Source organism: Eurosta solidaginis, chromosome 3, assembly GCF_040869045.1.
Source record: "Eurosta solidaginis isolate ZX-2024a chromosome 3, ASM4086904v1, whole genome shotgun sequence".
Classification (NCBI taxonomy): Eukaryota; Metazoa; Arthropoda; class Insecta; order Diptera; family Tephritidae; genus Eurosta; species Eurosta solidaginis.
In genome coordinates, this window is record NC_090321.1 from 113,935,877 (window position 1) to 113,953,099 (window position 17,223).

At 38.1% G+C, this 17,223-nt stretch overlaps 1 protein-coding gene across 11 annotated transcripts in view; it reads left to right on the forward strand.

The window, feature by feature from the left end:
* Obsc (Obscurin) overlaps positions 1-17,223 on the forward strand; it is a 2,548,720-nt gene that overhangs the window by 1,710,570 nt on the left and 820,927 nt on the right. For all 11 annotated transcript variants that reach the window (XM_067772951.1, XM_067772955.1, XM_067772952.1 and 8 more), the window contains 2 exons: positions 2,421-2,560; positions 2,627-2,819. In XM_067772951.1, coding sequence (XP_067629052.1) covers positions 2,421-2,560; positions 2,627-2,819 — 333 coding nt within the window. The remainder of the gene's footprint in view (positions 1-2,420; positions 2,561-2,626; positions 2,820-17,223) is intronic.

The window sequence follows — 17,223 nt, forward strand, 5'->3', positions numbered from 1 at the left end:
AATTGACCCCGAAATAGTCCTGAAAAACTCCTGAAATTTCCCCAACCCCCATAACCAACCAGAAATTATCCCTGAAGTATTCTCAAATGATCCCGAAACCCTACCAAAAAAAGTCCCGAAATGTTTTTGACAGAACCCAATATAGCCCTGAGAAAGTTCCGAAAGTACGCTGACGGAATTCCGTATGGATCCCGAAAACCATCCCGAAAAAGGCCCGAAATGACCCTGGCGGGATCACGAAAACAATCCAGAAATGACTCTGGAGGGATCCCCAAATGATCGCAGAAAAGTCCCCAAATAACTCCGACGGGATCCCGGACGAATCCAGAAAATCATCCCGAAATGTTACCAAAATAGTCCCGAAAAAGTCCCGAAATAACGCCAACGGGATCCCGAACAGATCCCGAAAATCATCCAGAAATTATCCCGGAGGGACCCCAAAATGATGCCGAAATAGTCCCGAGAAAGTCCCGAAATGACCCTGACGGGATCCCGGACGGATCCCGATAGCCATCCAGAATTGATCTCTGAAGTCTCCGCAAATGATCCTGTAATAGCCCGGAAAAAGTCACTAAAAAACTACGACGGGATCCCGGACAGATCTCGAAAATCATACAGAAATTATCCCGGAAGGGTCCCAAAATGACCCCGAAATAACTCCGAAGGGATCCCGGACGGATCCCGACAACCATCCAGAATTGATTTCTGAAGGGTCCGCAAATAATTCCGAAATAGTCCGAAAAAAGTCCCGAAAAAACTTGGACGGGATCCCGGACAGATCCCGAAAATCATCCACAAATTATCCCGGAGGGGTCCCAAAATGATTCCGAAATAGTCCCGAAATGACCCGACGGGATCCCGGACGGATCCCGAAAACCATCCAGAATTGATCTCGAAATACTCCCAAAAAAGTCCCGAAATATTTTTGACGGAACCCGATATAGCCCTAAAAAATTTCCTAAAGTACGCTGACGGGATTCCGTATGAATCCTGGAAAACATCCCGAAATAATGCCGGATGATTCTCCAAATGATCTCGAAATAGCCCCGAAAAAGTCCCGAAATAACCCAGGGGGGACCGAAAACCATCCAGAAATGACTCTGGAAAAGTCCCGAAATAACTCCGACGCAATCCCGGACGAATCCCGAAAATCATTCAGAAATTATTCCGAAATGGTCCCAAAATGATCCCGAAATAACTTCGACGGGGTCCCGGACGGATCTCGAAAACCTTCCAGAATTGATCTCTAAAGGGTCCGCAAATTATCCCAGAAAAAGTCGCGAAAAAACTCCGAAAGTATCCCGGACAGATCCCGCAAATCATAGAGAAATGATCTCTGAAGGGTCAGCAACTGACCCCGAAATAGTCCTGAAAAAGTCCCGAAATTACCCTGACGGGATCCCGAAACCCATCCAGAAATTATTTCGAAAGGATCTCCAAATGATCCCGGAACAGTCTCGAAATGACCCTGACATTGTCCCGAAAAAGTGGTGACAAAGCATTGTAAAAACACGCCCAGTTCTGATGATATGTATATTAGGGCGGGTCGATATATAAATCGCTCATTGCTCTGTGAAAATCGTATTCTAGGGATCAAAATAAGAAACTTTGCCGAAGGAACCATACCTCTAAAACGAATTCTGATGTCCCCCCTTTGGGTCGAACTTTTGGGTATGGGCAATTTCAATTCTACCTGCTGTGTCTTGTGGTGGCTTAAAAAAACAACACAAGCAATTTTACGATCTGCAATTGTGTCACAGTGATACCTTAATTTTTTAAAACGGTTGAATAAAAAACCCACACAACTATGTTTACGACATGCAAATGCAACACAGTGATGCCTTGGTTTTAAAAGGGGGTTGTAAAAACGCTAATTTCTAATAATTTTTTTTAATTTCTTTTCTTTTACTAAGTTAAATTCATTTTTTCATTTACATATGTTCTGACTAAATAAATTTCTAAAGAGAAAAATAAACTCCAAAAAGAAAAAATATAGGAATTTCAAAGTGGGATTTTTCAAAATTCGCCCCTACGACCCAAAGAGGGGGGCATCAGAATTCGTTTTAGAGGTATGGTTCCTTCGGCAAAGTTTCTTATTTCGATCCCTAGAATATGCTTATCACAGAGCAATGGCGATTTGTTTGCCTCCCCACAAATCGACCCGGCCTAATGTATATGTATATTTACTATCAAACAACTGAAACTGAATGAATTGTATGGTAGAAACTCTCAGCTGAGTTTACGATGTTCGGTAACACCCTTACTTTTTTTTAATCATAATCTTGAATACATAAGCGAACCGGGCGGCGAAAGCAAATAACCCCATACGCACGGGCGTTTAACTAATTATAATTATTGGCAGGCCATAACAAGCTCAAATAATCGTTAGTAAAAATCTTTTTTTTTGCTCATGTTTTTAGCATAAAAATTTCATCATTGCCGAGTGGCCTTGCGAAATTAGAAATAACTAATATTCAACCAATTGACTCTGGAGCTTTCAAAGTAGTAGTTGCCAATCCCTTTGGTGAAATATCATCGTTATGTGCAGTTGCTGTAAATCGTAAGTAAACATACAGGTAATTTTAATAATAAAAGTAAATATAATAAAAGTTAATATATATTTTAGCTCAAGATCAGCGGCCATCTTTCGTAAAATCTCTGGAAGATGTCAAAATTTTAATTGGCGAACAGCTTACAATAGAAGCACAAGTTATTGGATTTCCTGCTCCAGAAATTTTGTGGAGTAAAAATGGAGTTGTATTACGGTCGAGCAGCAGGTTTAACTTTATCAACAATCCAAATGGACTTATTGGCTTGAGGTAAGATTTTTAGAATTTTCGGTGACAAGAAAACGTACATATTTACATATATAAACATTATGTAATAACAGAATAGAACCATAGCTCATGTTGCTAAAAGCATTCGCCAACTTATCGTTCATTTACTTCAACAGTCTCATAACTCAAAAAACACAATTTTAAGGAGATTCGCATATAAAGATAGATTTTAATTTTTAACGGGCTGCAACGATTTTTTTTATATAGCATAGATTATACTCAATACCAGTACGTTTATATGTTATTTACTCAATATTTGAGTTATGACATTATTGAGGGCACTTGGTGCTTCAAAAGGTTTTACATTCGTATCAAAATTATACGACATTTATTATTAAACCCTTTAAGAAAGTGAGTTTGCAAAATTTTTTTGGTCTAAATCAGTGGCGGATTAACAATCTGATGGGCCCTGGTGCGACATTTTTTTGGGGACATTTTTCCATATAAATATTTTGCGATTAGAATACAGTTTGATCGTTATACATTTAAATTCCGGTTCATGTAAGATATTTGATCATTGGACGTTGTTTTGCTCTGTGCATTAAACGCACTACTCCATAATATTGATGTCATTTTATATTGACATTTTTTGGTTATTGTTATAGTCAGTGTTTAAAAAACTGCAATAACTTTCATTTCATTTGCTATCACTTAAACTTACTGCTCTGAACAACAAAGCAGTCGTAGTGTTTGTAGTGCCTTTTAAAAATTTTGATTTTGATTTGATTTTGATTTCGTCAGCCATCAAGTCAAAGTAAGTACATAAGTAATACTATGTTCAAACAGAAAAATAAATTGAGGAAATTGAGATTTGAATTGAGTGCTGTTCATGCAACTCGATTTAGCTTACACAATAGGAATTTGATAGCTGGTTGGCTCATCGCTACAGCAAGAACATACCTTTGTTCAGACTGTCAAAATGAACACGCACATTATTAGGCGAATGAAATGGAATGAAAACATAAAACTTTGAAATTTTTGTGTGTTGTAAGAAAATGTGTTCAATGTTTTGGTTTCATTTTGATTTTGCCATCTTCTTTTGACAATCCCTACTCCAGTGAAATGAAAGACATAAAATCAGCTGATGAGATGAGCAAACCATACAGTTCAGCCATGCGTAACTGACGTTTAAGCATACTCAATAAACACACTTTACAATGTTGCATTTGCAGTTTGAAACAATTTATTACGCAATTTTTTTTTAAATTGGCAATTTATTATTACAATTTATTATATGACAAATTGCGTAATAAATTGCCCAAATAGTATAAATTGCCAATTTGGTGTGTGTTTGAACCTAGTATAAGGTTTGCTTTTGCAAGTTGTATTCAGCAGCAGTCGTGAAATATGAAAATCAAACTGTTTACAATCAAACAGCAATGCTGTTTTGTGCTTGCTTACGAATTCTTACCAGTCACATGCGGTATATTCGGTATATATGGGCATCAAGTTAGCAAAGCACCCTAATGCAATCGAGTCGGGACTAGGTGAATAATTTGCCGTGATTTTACCGGGAAAGAATTAAATTTGCCGTGTGATTTTTTCTCGGAATTTTGGGGTGCTTTGCTAACTTGATATTTTTGGAATTTTTCATATAAGAAGTTTCGTGTCAACTTAGCAAAGCACCCTAATGAAAACCATGTTAGGGATAAGATACCGGTGTCTGTATTATTTTCGAAATACAACCAAATATCATTTTTAGGCGCCATAGAGAAATTAATACCGTGCCGAACGAAATGAAACTGATTGCAAATATGTAATAATAATATCAAGCAGCAAAGAAAAAACCTTGCGAAGTCGTCGGCAAACACAAAACAGCATCGCTTATTGCTTGCAAAAAGTTTGATTTTCATATTTCACGACTGCTGCTGCACACAACTTGCATAAGCAAAGAAAATCCAAATCAAATCAAAATCAACAGTTTGAAAAGGCGCGACAAACAAGGCGTCTTGCTTTTTGTTGCTTTCCAGTTTTTGATTTTGCATGAACTCCGACTGCTGAAAATTCCTAATATGGTAAGCACACGCAATTACTCATTTTAAAAAGCGACGATAAGTAAAATCAAAAATAATCAACATTTTCACGACTTTTGCTACTTCGACTCAAGTTTTTTAAACACTGGTTATAGTCATTTCGTAAACATGGATAAGTCTAGAACATATAAGAGTGGAGCTGAAAAGCGCAAATTAAAAAAAAAATAAAGACGAACGCGATAAGCAACTGCTTTCTAAAATACCGTAACTAACAAGCCACTTCGCTAATGCGACGACAACCGTAAACGAAGCAAATTGTGACAATCCTGAGTTTTGTGAATCTACTTCTGATACTTTTTCAATTCCATCAACGTCAAGAGAGGTTAATTTCCAACATTTTGACAGCACGATCGAAGGTGTACAAAATCCGGACGATGTCGAAAGTTCGGTGAATGTATCAAAAATTGATGAAAATTCCACCAATGTGTTTTCAAATGACCCAGGTTTGTGGCCTATTCAATTCAATCAATCAATCGTTCAAACTTATTGGATTAAGAAGGGTATGCTATCGTTGGTATTTCAATATAAGAGTAAAAAATTAACACAGAATACTCTTACTCGTCGTGTCGCGATATTGATTTGATCGCAAAGAAATCTGGACAAAGAAACTTTTCTGAGTATCATTTGCATCGGGTTTTACCAAATGGAACACAGATCGAACCTGATTGGCTGATCTATTCGCCGTCAGTCGATTCAGTATTTTGTTTTGCTTGTCGCTTGTTCGGTAATTTAGACGAAAATGCAAGTTCATTTACTCTAAAAGGTTTCATTGACTGGACACATTCAAAGCGTGGTATTTCAATTCATGAACAATCTCATGATCACATGTCCAACAATGTCAAATACAAAATGCGACTAAAAACCGATTCTTCTATAGAAAAACCATTCGAAAATTCACTTGTCAATGACATGACTTATTGGAGGAAGGTTTTGAGTCGTGTTGTAGAGGTTATCAAATTCCTAAGCTCAAGGGGTCTTGCGTTACGTGGTCACGATGAAATTCTTGGGTCCAAACATAATGGAAACTTTCTTGGATGTTTGGAGCTGTTAAGCAAATTCGATCCATTTTTGGCAGAACATATCACACGTTTTGGCAATAGAGGAAAAGGTATACTTCTTCAAAATAACTTCGAAAATGATTTGTCTCTTCATTTGGTATGTTTTTTTTGCAGGAAGAGCTTCGTACCTTTCAAGCTCAATATGTGATGAATTCATATCGATTATGGGAAAAGGTGTGAAGGAAATAATGGTTTCGGAGATAAAAGAAGCCCGTTATTAATCATTTAGCATTGACTCTACTCCGGATGTGGGCCATACGGATCAGCTGTCACTATGTTTTCGATACGTAAAAGGCCGTGACATTCATGAACGGTTTATTGCTTTCATTCCAATTGAAGGTCACACAGCAGGTTATCTTTTGTCTATCGTTTTGAATTTCCTAGAGGAGAGTAAAATTGACATGCAAAACTGCAAAGGCATTTCATTTGATAACGCTTACAATTTGGCTGGAATTTATGGTGGCCTTCAGCGTTTGATTATTCAACGAAATGAATCGGCGATTTTCGTGCCTTGCACTGCTCACTCACTGAACTTAGTGGGTAAAAATAGTGTTTCTAAAAACATTACCGCATCAAATTTTTTTGATATGATCGACAAATTGCATGGTTTTTTTGTTTATTCATCTTTTCGTTGGAATCGACTCAAAGAACAATTGTCCGAGAAAGGCGAATTTATGTTAAAGAGAGCAACTGGCACAAGGTGGTCGGCTAAATTCCAATCAGTTCAAGCTTTGCACTCATGTTACTTGAAAGTGTTAACTGTTTTGAATTCTCTCATTTCTGAAAAAAGCCTCAGTGAAGATAACAAAGCATCGGCAAAAGGTTTGATAGCCAAATTGTGCCAATTTAAAAATATTTTAATGCTTGTCTTGTGGAAAAGTGTTTTGACTAAATTTAACTTTGTAAATTTAGCTTTACAAAAACCAAATCTGACTCTTTCGACGATCACAAAACTATATGCTTCAATAGTTACAGATCTTGAAAACAAGGATTACTGCAAAATTTTCGATGAAACCTTGACAATTTTCGACAATATTCCTTCTGATTTTCAAGCAGATTTTATTCAGTCTCGTTCAACAGCGCAAGCACTTGTTCCAGAAGATGAGAAAGAAAATTAAAAAAAAAGATATTCGAACCTGTTATCGATGCTCTGTTATCAAATTTGAAAAAACGTGCTGATATTTATAATGATTTGGATGACTTTTTCTCATTTTTAATAAATTTAAATTCAATGAGTGACGAAGACATTGCTGTATCATGTAAAAAAGTAGTCGAAAAGTATCCAAATGATCTCAATGAAGTTCAACTAACTGATGAATGTCAATTTGCCAAAAATTACTTAACTTTTGATAACTTAAATCATGAATCGATGTGCAAAACAATGTTCGATGATCATCTTTGTGAAACTTTCCCGAATTTAGACATTTTATTACGCATTTATTTATGCATGTTTGTCACTAATGTTACAGATGAAAGATGATTTTCAAAATTGAAATTGATAAAAAATTGTTTGCGTAACACTATGGGAGATGATCGTTTGAACAGTCTATCAGTTCTTTCCATTGAAAATAACTTGTTGGATGAATTAAACTTTGATGAAATTATTTATAAGTTCGTAACACTCAAGTGCAGAAAAGTTGTGGTTTAATTTTGTTGGACAAATAAATAAAAATCTAACATATTATCATATGAATATTTTTTTTCATTTTTCACGGAGTTCGGGGGCCCCCTTGAGTCCGGGGCCTGGGACAATGGTCCCAAAATTTGTTCGATAACCCAGCTTTTAAGAGTTTCTTGCCCGTTGGGCAGCGTAATGCCTTCAAGTGGCCCAATTAAGCCAAGCTAATCCTGCTCATGTACCCACTCCCCATGGTACCGCCGTGAAGGGGCGGTCGATTTAGTCGCCACTGCTTCTCATGCGTATTTCTCTGTGCTCCCTTTCGGTATGCATTAATCGCGTCATCTCTAAGAACGCCATTTTACTCACCGCAACCTAACACTGTATGTCTCTGCACATCAGGGGAAATGAATTCCTAATGGAAGGCTCTTCTCCAAACACTTTGTGTACAGTGAGGCTTTCGCCGTGAAAACAAGGGCAATGAAACATTATGTGTTCTGCGTTTTCGAATTCGGTGTGACAGTGTCTACAGAAAGGACCCTCCTCTATACTCCTTGAAACCGCCGTGCCTACTTATTACCTGCGTGAGGTGGCAGTTGAGTTCGCCGTGCGTCCGATCGTACCATTCTAGTACATTCCGAACTAACATGAAGGTCCAGCGTCCTTTCCTCGATTCTTCCCACCTTTTGTGTCACCTTACTAATTTTCGTTACCTTGCGCTTTTCTTGTCATCTTCAGATGGTCGGTCAATTCCAATGCCATAGAGATCGGCCATTTCACCTGAGAGTAGATCTACTGGGATTTTTCTGGATAAAAAAAGGATCGCGTCATTGGACAGCGCCCGATAAGCACATGCTATTGGTATAGCATATCTCTTTTTGGTGGATCATTTTATATCCTTGCCATATTGGTGAGGCATATAATATTATTGAGCTGGTTACCTTGGATAAATGCTTACAGATAGCTTCGACTGGGCCGCTGTTGTTGGGCATTATTCGCGTGAGGGCTCCACTAAATCTAGAGACTTTCTCTCCCACCGCCCTGAAGTGCTCCTTAAAAGGTAGTACCTATTGAGTAAATGTTTACTCCTAAATATTTCAAGAAAGGCTTTGACTTTATTTCATAATCTCCTATGGTTAGGACTAACTCATCCACAGCCCGCTCTGAGGTCACCAACGCCACTTCTATCTTAGTTCTAACCATTTCCAGCAACATTTTCGTCAGCCATTCCTTTATTCTTGCAACGGCGTGATTACATAATGCTTGGAGCAGATCCAACTTCCTGGTCACTACTACTACGGCAATATTATCTGCATAGCCGTCAATTGGCATCCCTCCGGGAAGGTCGAATTGTAGCACACCGTCATTCCATAGCGTTGACCCTAGAACAGATCCATGAGGGACACAGCCAGTGACGTTATGCTTTCTTGGTCCCTCTTCCATATCAAAGAGCAGTACTCTGTCGCTTAAAAAGCTACCAATTATTATGACTTCGTAATCCAAAAATATGCAAAGGAAATTAGATCCCATAGCAAAATGGTCGCATGACAATATGCTTACTATAAACGTATAAAAAGCCAAGTTAATGCACATTAGGCCTCCACACATTAGCCGAACAAGGATTGAGCTTACCTTTCACAATTGCATGCATGAAAACCAGATACCCTGTGCATGCAACACGTTGATAGATACAGTTAGCACTTACAAGTATCACGGTGTAATACTTGACGAAAACTTTACATGGGATGCGCAAATATTACACTTGCAAAAGAAACTTCGATCCTCCTCTTACTTCTTAAAACATTTGAGTTACTGCACCAGTTATGACGTTTTATATCAGGCATATTTAGCTCTATCGGAAACGTATTGTTACGATTATTAGCAAAACTAAGGGGTGCTGCTATCTGTAAGCCGATGCTAAGCAGCGACGGGAATTCACATCAATAATTCAATCATTATGTATCTACATAAACGAAACAATAATTGCCTCTACACATATGTACCATGTACGTATACGAGCAGCGGAGAGTCAATGCACAAACAAATACATATATCTGAGATACTCCTGAATTATGCAATGAGAGAAGCTATAAAATACTGCAATTGTAGTTACAGCTGAGAAGTTTGAGAGCTGATGGCAACTAGTAGATTCTGGAAGCGCCTAGAAGATGCGAACGTTGAAATCAAAGAGTATAAAAGGCAGCAAATGTAGAGGCGCTGGAATTCAGTTTGATTTGAGCTATCAAGCAGTTATAGATTAAGCACACAATCTGGCGGGCAATAGTAGAGCTTGATTTGAGCTATCAATCAGTTTGGTTATTAAGCAAGCTATTCGTTGCACAGTTTGAGTGTTATTGTGAAGTACTTTAATAAAGTCCTTTTTGTATTATTACATATTGGAGTTATTTATTCAACAATTTAGTGATTCGAACTTAGCAGAGCGTTGCAAATAAGAAGATTTGTAAGTAAATTCGTTACAGTATATAAGGCATGGGGTCACCGCATGGGGAACTTCAGCACACTGCAGGAAAGTCAAACAATTTTTTTTTGTTTTTATTGGCCTATTGATAAATGATTCAAGGTTCGATTCGAGCACAAGGCCAGAACCATGGCGGAGCGATATAAGGTATCAGCATGGGACAGCTGATTATAAACTTTTTTTTATTTGATTTGATACATCAACTTCCGGCGCAGTACGATTTTGACATTTGTCCATCGACTTTACAAAAAAAAAGTACGTGGAATTTTTATTTATGTTTGTAGGTATGTCACCATGCTGCCACCTTGTATCGTTCCGCCATGGCCAGAACAATAATTGTTTTCAAATGATAATTATTGTTATTTTTAAATTTTTCTATAATTGAAAAATTGTATTTTGTTTTTGAAATAGTAAGTAGAAAATTTTTCAAACAACCTGCCATAGCTGCGCAGATAGATCCATTTCAAAAGCGATGAATATTGATAATGATTTTTTGCCTGGGACTGAGGAGACAATAAAAACATCAAACAAAAATGTGTTTCTGAGGGGGACCGCGATTTATAGGTACTAACACATTTTTTTTTAATTCAGGAGAGTCTTTAGTTGTTCCATGTGCAAATGCAAATTTTATGCCGAATTTCAAAAGCAACGAATATTGATAATGGTTTTTTGCCTGGGCCTGAGGAGACAATATAAACATCAAACAAAAATGTGTTTCTCAGGGGGCCGCGATTTAGAGGTACTAAGACATTTTTTATATTCAGGAGAGTCTTTTGTTGTTCCATATGCAAATTTTAAGACGAATTTCAAAAGCAACGAATATTGATAATAATTTTTTGCCTGGGCCTGAGAAGACAATAAAAACATCAAACAAAAATGTGTTTCTCAGGGGCCCGCGATTTAGAGGTACTAAGAAATTTTTTTTAGTTCAGGAGAGTCTTTAGTTGTTCCATGTGCAAATTTTAAGCCGAATTTCAAAAGCAACGAATATTGATAATGATTTTTTGCCTTGGCATGAGGAGGCAATAAAAACATCAAACAAAAATGTGTTTCTCAAGGGGCCCGCGATTTAGAGGTACTAAGACATTTTTTTTAATTCAGTAGAGTCTTTAGTTGTTCCATGTGCAAATTTTAAGCCGAATTTCAAAAGCAACGAATATTGATAATGATTTTTTGTCTGGGTATGAGGAGACAATAAAAACATCAAACAAAAATGTATGTTTACATGAATCGTAAATCATAAAATTTCGTGGTGACACTGATGAAGGTTCATCTTCAAAAAGTCTTCCAACAATACCACCAACTCTGTACCAAAGTCCAGATTATTTAAAAGACTTCGATATCGGTACCGTGAATAATGAGTTTGTGCGATCTGATGAAGTCAACGAAATAATTCGTCGTGGTCGTCAAAAGTGTCTTGTTATTTTTCCACGTGATTGTCATTACGAAGCATTTCCTACCTCGTTGTTAAACAGGATCTTTTCAAATGGAGAGAAAGTGGAGCGTGACTGGTTAATGTGGAGTAACAGTAGCAATGCTTCTTTTTGCTTACCATGTCGTCTGTTAAGCACCAATACTTTAAACCGACCTAAAATTTGTTGTCCTGGCGGAGATTCGAAATTCCAGGTATGGAAGGAGCTATACGATAAACTGCCATCACACGAAAATACTTAAGATCACATTGAATGTTATATTCAATGGCGATTTTTACAAAATCTAATTCAAAAGGAGGCTACAATTGATATACTTATCAACGAACAGCTAATCACTGAAACTCAAAAGTGGAAAGAAATTTTATATAGAATTTTTCTACACTATTTTATTTTTGGGTGAAAGAGGCCTAGCTTCCAATGGCGAAAGTATGTATCTTGGTGAACGAAACTATGGGAATTTTTTGGGCATCTTAGATATCATAAGCCAATATGATCCGATACTTAGAGATCATTTGGAGAAAGTTAGGATTTCACAACAGCAGCACAAACGTTTACAAGTTCATATCTTTCCCCAGACATTCAAAACGAGTTTGTAGAAATTTGTGCACAGAACGTGAGGGAAACTACATTAGATCAACGCAAGAAAGCCAAGTATTTTGTTATTATCGTTGATGGTATGCCTGATGCTAGTCACGTTGACTACGTTCATTTTGCGCTTACTCCATTTCAATTCGAAAGCAACAAATTTTACAATTCAAGAACGGTTTTTGGCTTTTTTGAATTATAACCAAAAAACTGGTCAGAAAATCGCTGATTTAATTTGCCATACTCTAGGTAAACATGAAATCCCATTAAAAGATTGTCGTGAATAAGGGTACGATAACGGCGCCAATATGAAAGGAGCTTACAACGGAGCACTACGTCACATTCGCGACAAAAACTCGAATGCTGATTACTCGCCTTGCGCAACCCACAGTCTCAATTTATGTGGTGTTGATGCTGCAGAATGTTGTACGGCTGCAATTACTTTCTTCGGAGTTGTACAAAAATGTTTTACTATTTCAGCAGCACTCCACAGCGATGAATAACATTTTCTCGTTATTCAAAATATTCTAATTGATGATAACCGCCGATTCTTATTTTTGCAAATTTTGAATAAAGAGTTGAGTTATTATTCATTATTTACAAAATATGGAATAACAATAAAATTTTAGTTTTTATTCAGTTATTAAAAAATAAAAAAATAAACCATCGAGATGCCCTGAAAATATACCCATATGCGTAACCAGTTCGCGTGTAGTTCTGAAGCTTGTTAGGGTAATGTTGAGATGATTTTTGGGAGAATTCGCAGGGTTTTTTGGGGGCCGTTTTGGGGTAATTTCTGGGACACCCTGGGGATCCTCCCGGGGTCTATTGGGGTCCATTCCAGGGGCTCTCTCGCGACTCTCCTAGGGTTTTGGGGTCATTTCCGGATGGCTTTTGCGACTCCCTCGGGGCCTTTTGGAGGTCATTTTGGCATGATTTAGGGGAGTACCTCGGGGTCCTCCCGGGGTCATTTCGTGACCTTTTTGGGACTCCTTCGGGGTCATTCCGGGATGATTTTGGAGACTCCCTCGGGGTCCACCCGGAGTAATTTGGGGGTCATATCGGAAGGGTTTTGGGGACTTCGTCGGGGTTATTTCGGGATGGTTTTGGGGACTCCCTTGGGGTTCTCCTGGGGTCATTTGGGGGTCATTCCGGGTAATTTTTGGGGACTCCCTCTGGGTCATTTGGGGATCTTTTTGTGGGACTCCCTCGGGGTCCTCCCGGGGTAATTTGGGGGTCATTTCGGGATGGTTTTGGGGACTCCATCGGGGTCCTCCCGGGGTCATTTGGGGGTTATTTCGGGATGGTTTTGGGACTCCCTCGGGGTCCTCCTGGGGTCATTCGTGGGTCATTCCGGGATCTTTTTGGGGACTTCCTCGGGGTCATTAGGGGATCATTTCGGGATGGTTTTGGGGACTCCCTCGGGATCCTCCTGGGGTCAATTGGGGGTCATTCCGGGATATTTTTGTGGACTCCCTCGGGGTCATTTCTGGATGGTTTTGGGGACTCCCTCGGGGTCATTTCGGGGTCATTCCGGTATGTTTTTGGGGACTCCCTCGAGGTCATTTGGGGGTCATTCCGGGATATTTTTGTGGACTCCCTCGGGGTCAATTCGGGGTCATTCCGGGATCTTTTTGGGGAGTTCCTCGGGGTCATTTGGGGGTCACCTCGTGATGATTTTAGGGAACCCCATATGCTCATTTTTGATAATTTCGGGATAAGTTCGGATGATGAATAATTTTTTATTTTTTATTTTGATTTGTTTCATTTCAAAATGACTCAACCCTGATGCAAAGTAACGAGTGACGTCTCTTATTATATTTATCCTGTTTGGCTAAAGTATTCATTTCATAAAATATTTCAACCGAAGTATTATAAATTGCAGATCTTGGGAGGGGGGGCGATTAGAACGATCTTGTATATTATACATACATAAGAGCCAAAATTTAAAATTTATATGTAATTATAACAAACTTTTATAATTTTCATAAGTTACGGATCAGAGAGGGGGTGGGGCGATCGCCCACTCGCCCCCCTGGATCCGCTACTGATGCTAGTCACGTTGACTACGTTCATTTTGCGCTAACTCCATTTCAATTCGAAAGCAACAAATTTTACAATTCAAGAACGGTTTTTGGCTTTCGTGAATTGTAACCAAAAAATCGCTGATCTAATTTGCCATACTTGATTTAAGATTGTCGTGCACAAGGGTACGATAACGGCGCGAATATGAAAGGAGCTTACAACGGAGCACTACGTCACATTCTCGACAAAAACTCGAATGCTGATTACTCGCCTTGTGCAACCCACAGTCTCAATTTATGTGGTTTTGATGCTGCAGAATGTTGTACGGCTGCAATTGCTTTCTTCGGAGTTGTACAAAAATATTTTACTTTTTTCAGCAGCTCCACAACGATAGAACATCTTCAAAAAAAATGTACCGAGCTCTCTTCATAGTCTTTCAGCCAAAAGCCAAATTTGACTGCGCAAGCATACGGCGATTTTACTGGCATTCTAAAGTACATCAACAAGTTCGAATGTATCTTGCTGTCCTCAATTAGGTTCAAATATAGATGCCTTATTAGCTTATTGAATTTCGTCAGGAACCAATGGGAAACAATTTTAAACGTATGCAAAACAGTTGCTATTCAATTGAACATCTCGCCAAAGTTTCCGGACATTTCTCAAAGCTTAGAATACGAAATAATTCACTTGAAACACATTTACGAAGCAAATTTTCATAAAGGTCTGTCACCATTTTTTTTTATTTTTCTGTCACCATTGGAATTGCTAAATGCCATCTACATATTGTAACGAATTTGCTTGCAAATCCTCTTATTTGCCTTTTTGCTAAGTTCGTATCACTAAACTTTGAATAAATAACTCCAATATTGAATAATGGAAAATGGCTTTTATTAAAGTACTTCACAATAACACTTATACTTTGCAATTAGCTGGATTAATAACCAAACTGATAGCTTAAATGAAACTGACTTTCAAAATAATACTGCTATTGCGCGCTAGATATCGTCTTAATCGAAACTCATTACAGCGCCTCTACCGCTGGTGCTTTTATACTCTTTGATTTCCTCGTGGCATCTTCTAGGCGCTTCCAGAATTTACTTAGTTGCCGCCATATAATTATAACTACAGATGCACATATATAGCTTCTCATATGCGTGTATTTGTGAGAGACACTTCAACAATTACAATTGCATACTTTTGGGAGCATCTCTTCTCTGCTGCGTGTACGTACATATGTGTAGACCTAATGCTTTATTCGTTTGTGTAGATACAAGTGACTGTCTGCTTTATTGTTGTTGTGACTTCATTTACTTAGCATCGGACTAGGGATGTGAGTATCACCTGGTGTCACTCATATTCGTCACAATATGTTCAAAATCTGTATACGATTTTCCCCATCATTTGTGTTGCTTTACGTACCTTTTGCACTATACCTGTCACCGTAGCTAGTGCAGAACGTTCCTTCAGCGTCCTTTGAAGAATCAAAAACTTTCATAGATCGTGTTCATCTCAAGAGCGAGTTTCAGGACTTGCCACGCTTTGTGTTCAATCCGTTTTGGCAAGACAGTTAAATTTTGATATTATTATAAAAATTTTGCAATGGAAAAAGCAAGTAAAGCCACTCTTTGATATTCGAACTTTCTATATTGAATAATTAAAATTTATAATCATCATTAAATTTATCAGAAATGTATTAAAATGTTACCAAATAATTAGAAAAGATTATTTGAAACAATATGTGGCTGTTAAAAGAGAATTTCATTTCTACGTTACAATAAAATCGTATAAATAGTAAATATTCTGTGCTAATTTTATTTTCAGCTCTTAGTCCAAAAATCATTGAGTTGATGTGGCAAACATTTTTTTGATGTTATCCATCAATAATGATTCATGAATGAGACGTCATTAATTCAAATTAATCAAATGTTTTAGTGCATTTTTTATAGGGGCCGTAAATTTTTAGTCCCGGGCCCGGATTTTCTCTCTACGGCCCTGCCCAAAGCCCAAGTCAACATCAAAATTTAAGAAACAAGTTTTTCAATTAGAAAACAATTTTTCTAAGGGGGGTCGCCCCTCAGTGGATGAAATTCAGGGTGGGTAACGTCTGCTTATAAAATAATACATATATGTAGATAGCACCTAAGTTGACAAAACGGGAATAAAGATGAAAAAAAAATAAATGTGTTAGGTTAGGTTGAACTGGCCGGACCTCACATAGACTGAATAAGTCCGTCGTGTTACCAGAAGTTTGTTTTAACAACCAAACTGAAAAGCCCTATCAAAAACCAGGACCTATGTTATAACTTCGTCCTCTTGGAAAATATTAGAAGCTTCCTAGGACCTGAGTCAGTTGCTGCTTCTAGATCTGACAGCTGTGTCACTCCTAAAAGCTGGAGTCTTAGCCCCACAAGTGCAGGGAACGAGCACAGATCACTGGCCAAGCCTAATTTAAAGGCATGTGACGCCAGAAGGCAGTGGCCAGTCAGAATACCCGTCATGAATCTACAGTCCTCTCTTTTTAATGATAGAAGCAACTTTGTTAGTCTAAGGTTGTAAGACCTACACATTATCTTCGAAACTTTACAGCCCCGGGCTTGAACCCACGCCTTTCCTGCTTGGTCGATCATGTGCATCTCTCGCCTTCGCTTAATTTCGCCCAGTCTAATTCGGACGTCCACGGAGCAAGCTTCAAGGGATGCGCCCGTTTTAGCTACCTCATCCGCTTTCTCATTCCCATCTATTCCCGTATGCCCTGAGACCCAATAATTTCATTTCATTTATTTTGCAGTCAATGGAATAAATCCTTACAGACTAAATATATTAAATAGTTCTTACATTAAATGTAGAGCTTAAAGTATGAAACTTATATACATATATGGACCGGAGAACTTAAAACGCAGAGTTTAAAATAATTAAAAATTTAAACCTTGGTAGTGAAAAATCCAAGGAAACCGTAACACTCAGCGAGTTAAACTCTTGTATAGCACGGGCAATATGAGCATTACAGGCATAATTAGTTCTTAGATTATCACCATAAAAGGGATAGAAATTTCGGAGAGAACGTTGAGGAACATTAAATCGAAACCGCTCCAGCAAGTACGGCAAGTCAATAAACCCATTAATAATATTATAAGCGAAACTTAAGCAGATAATAG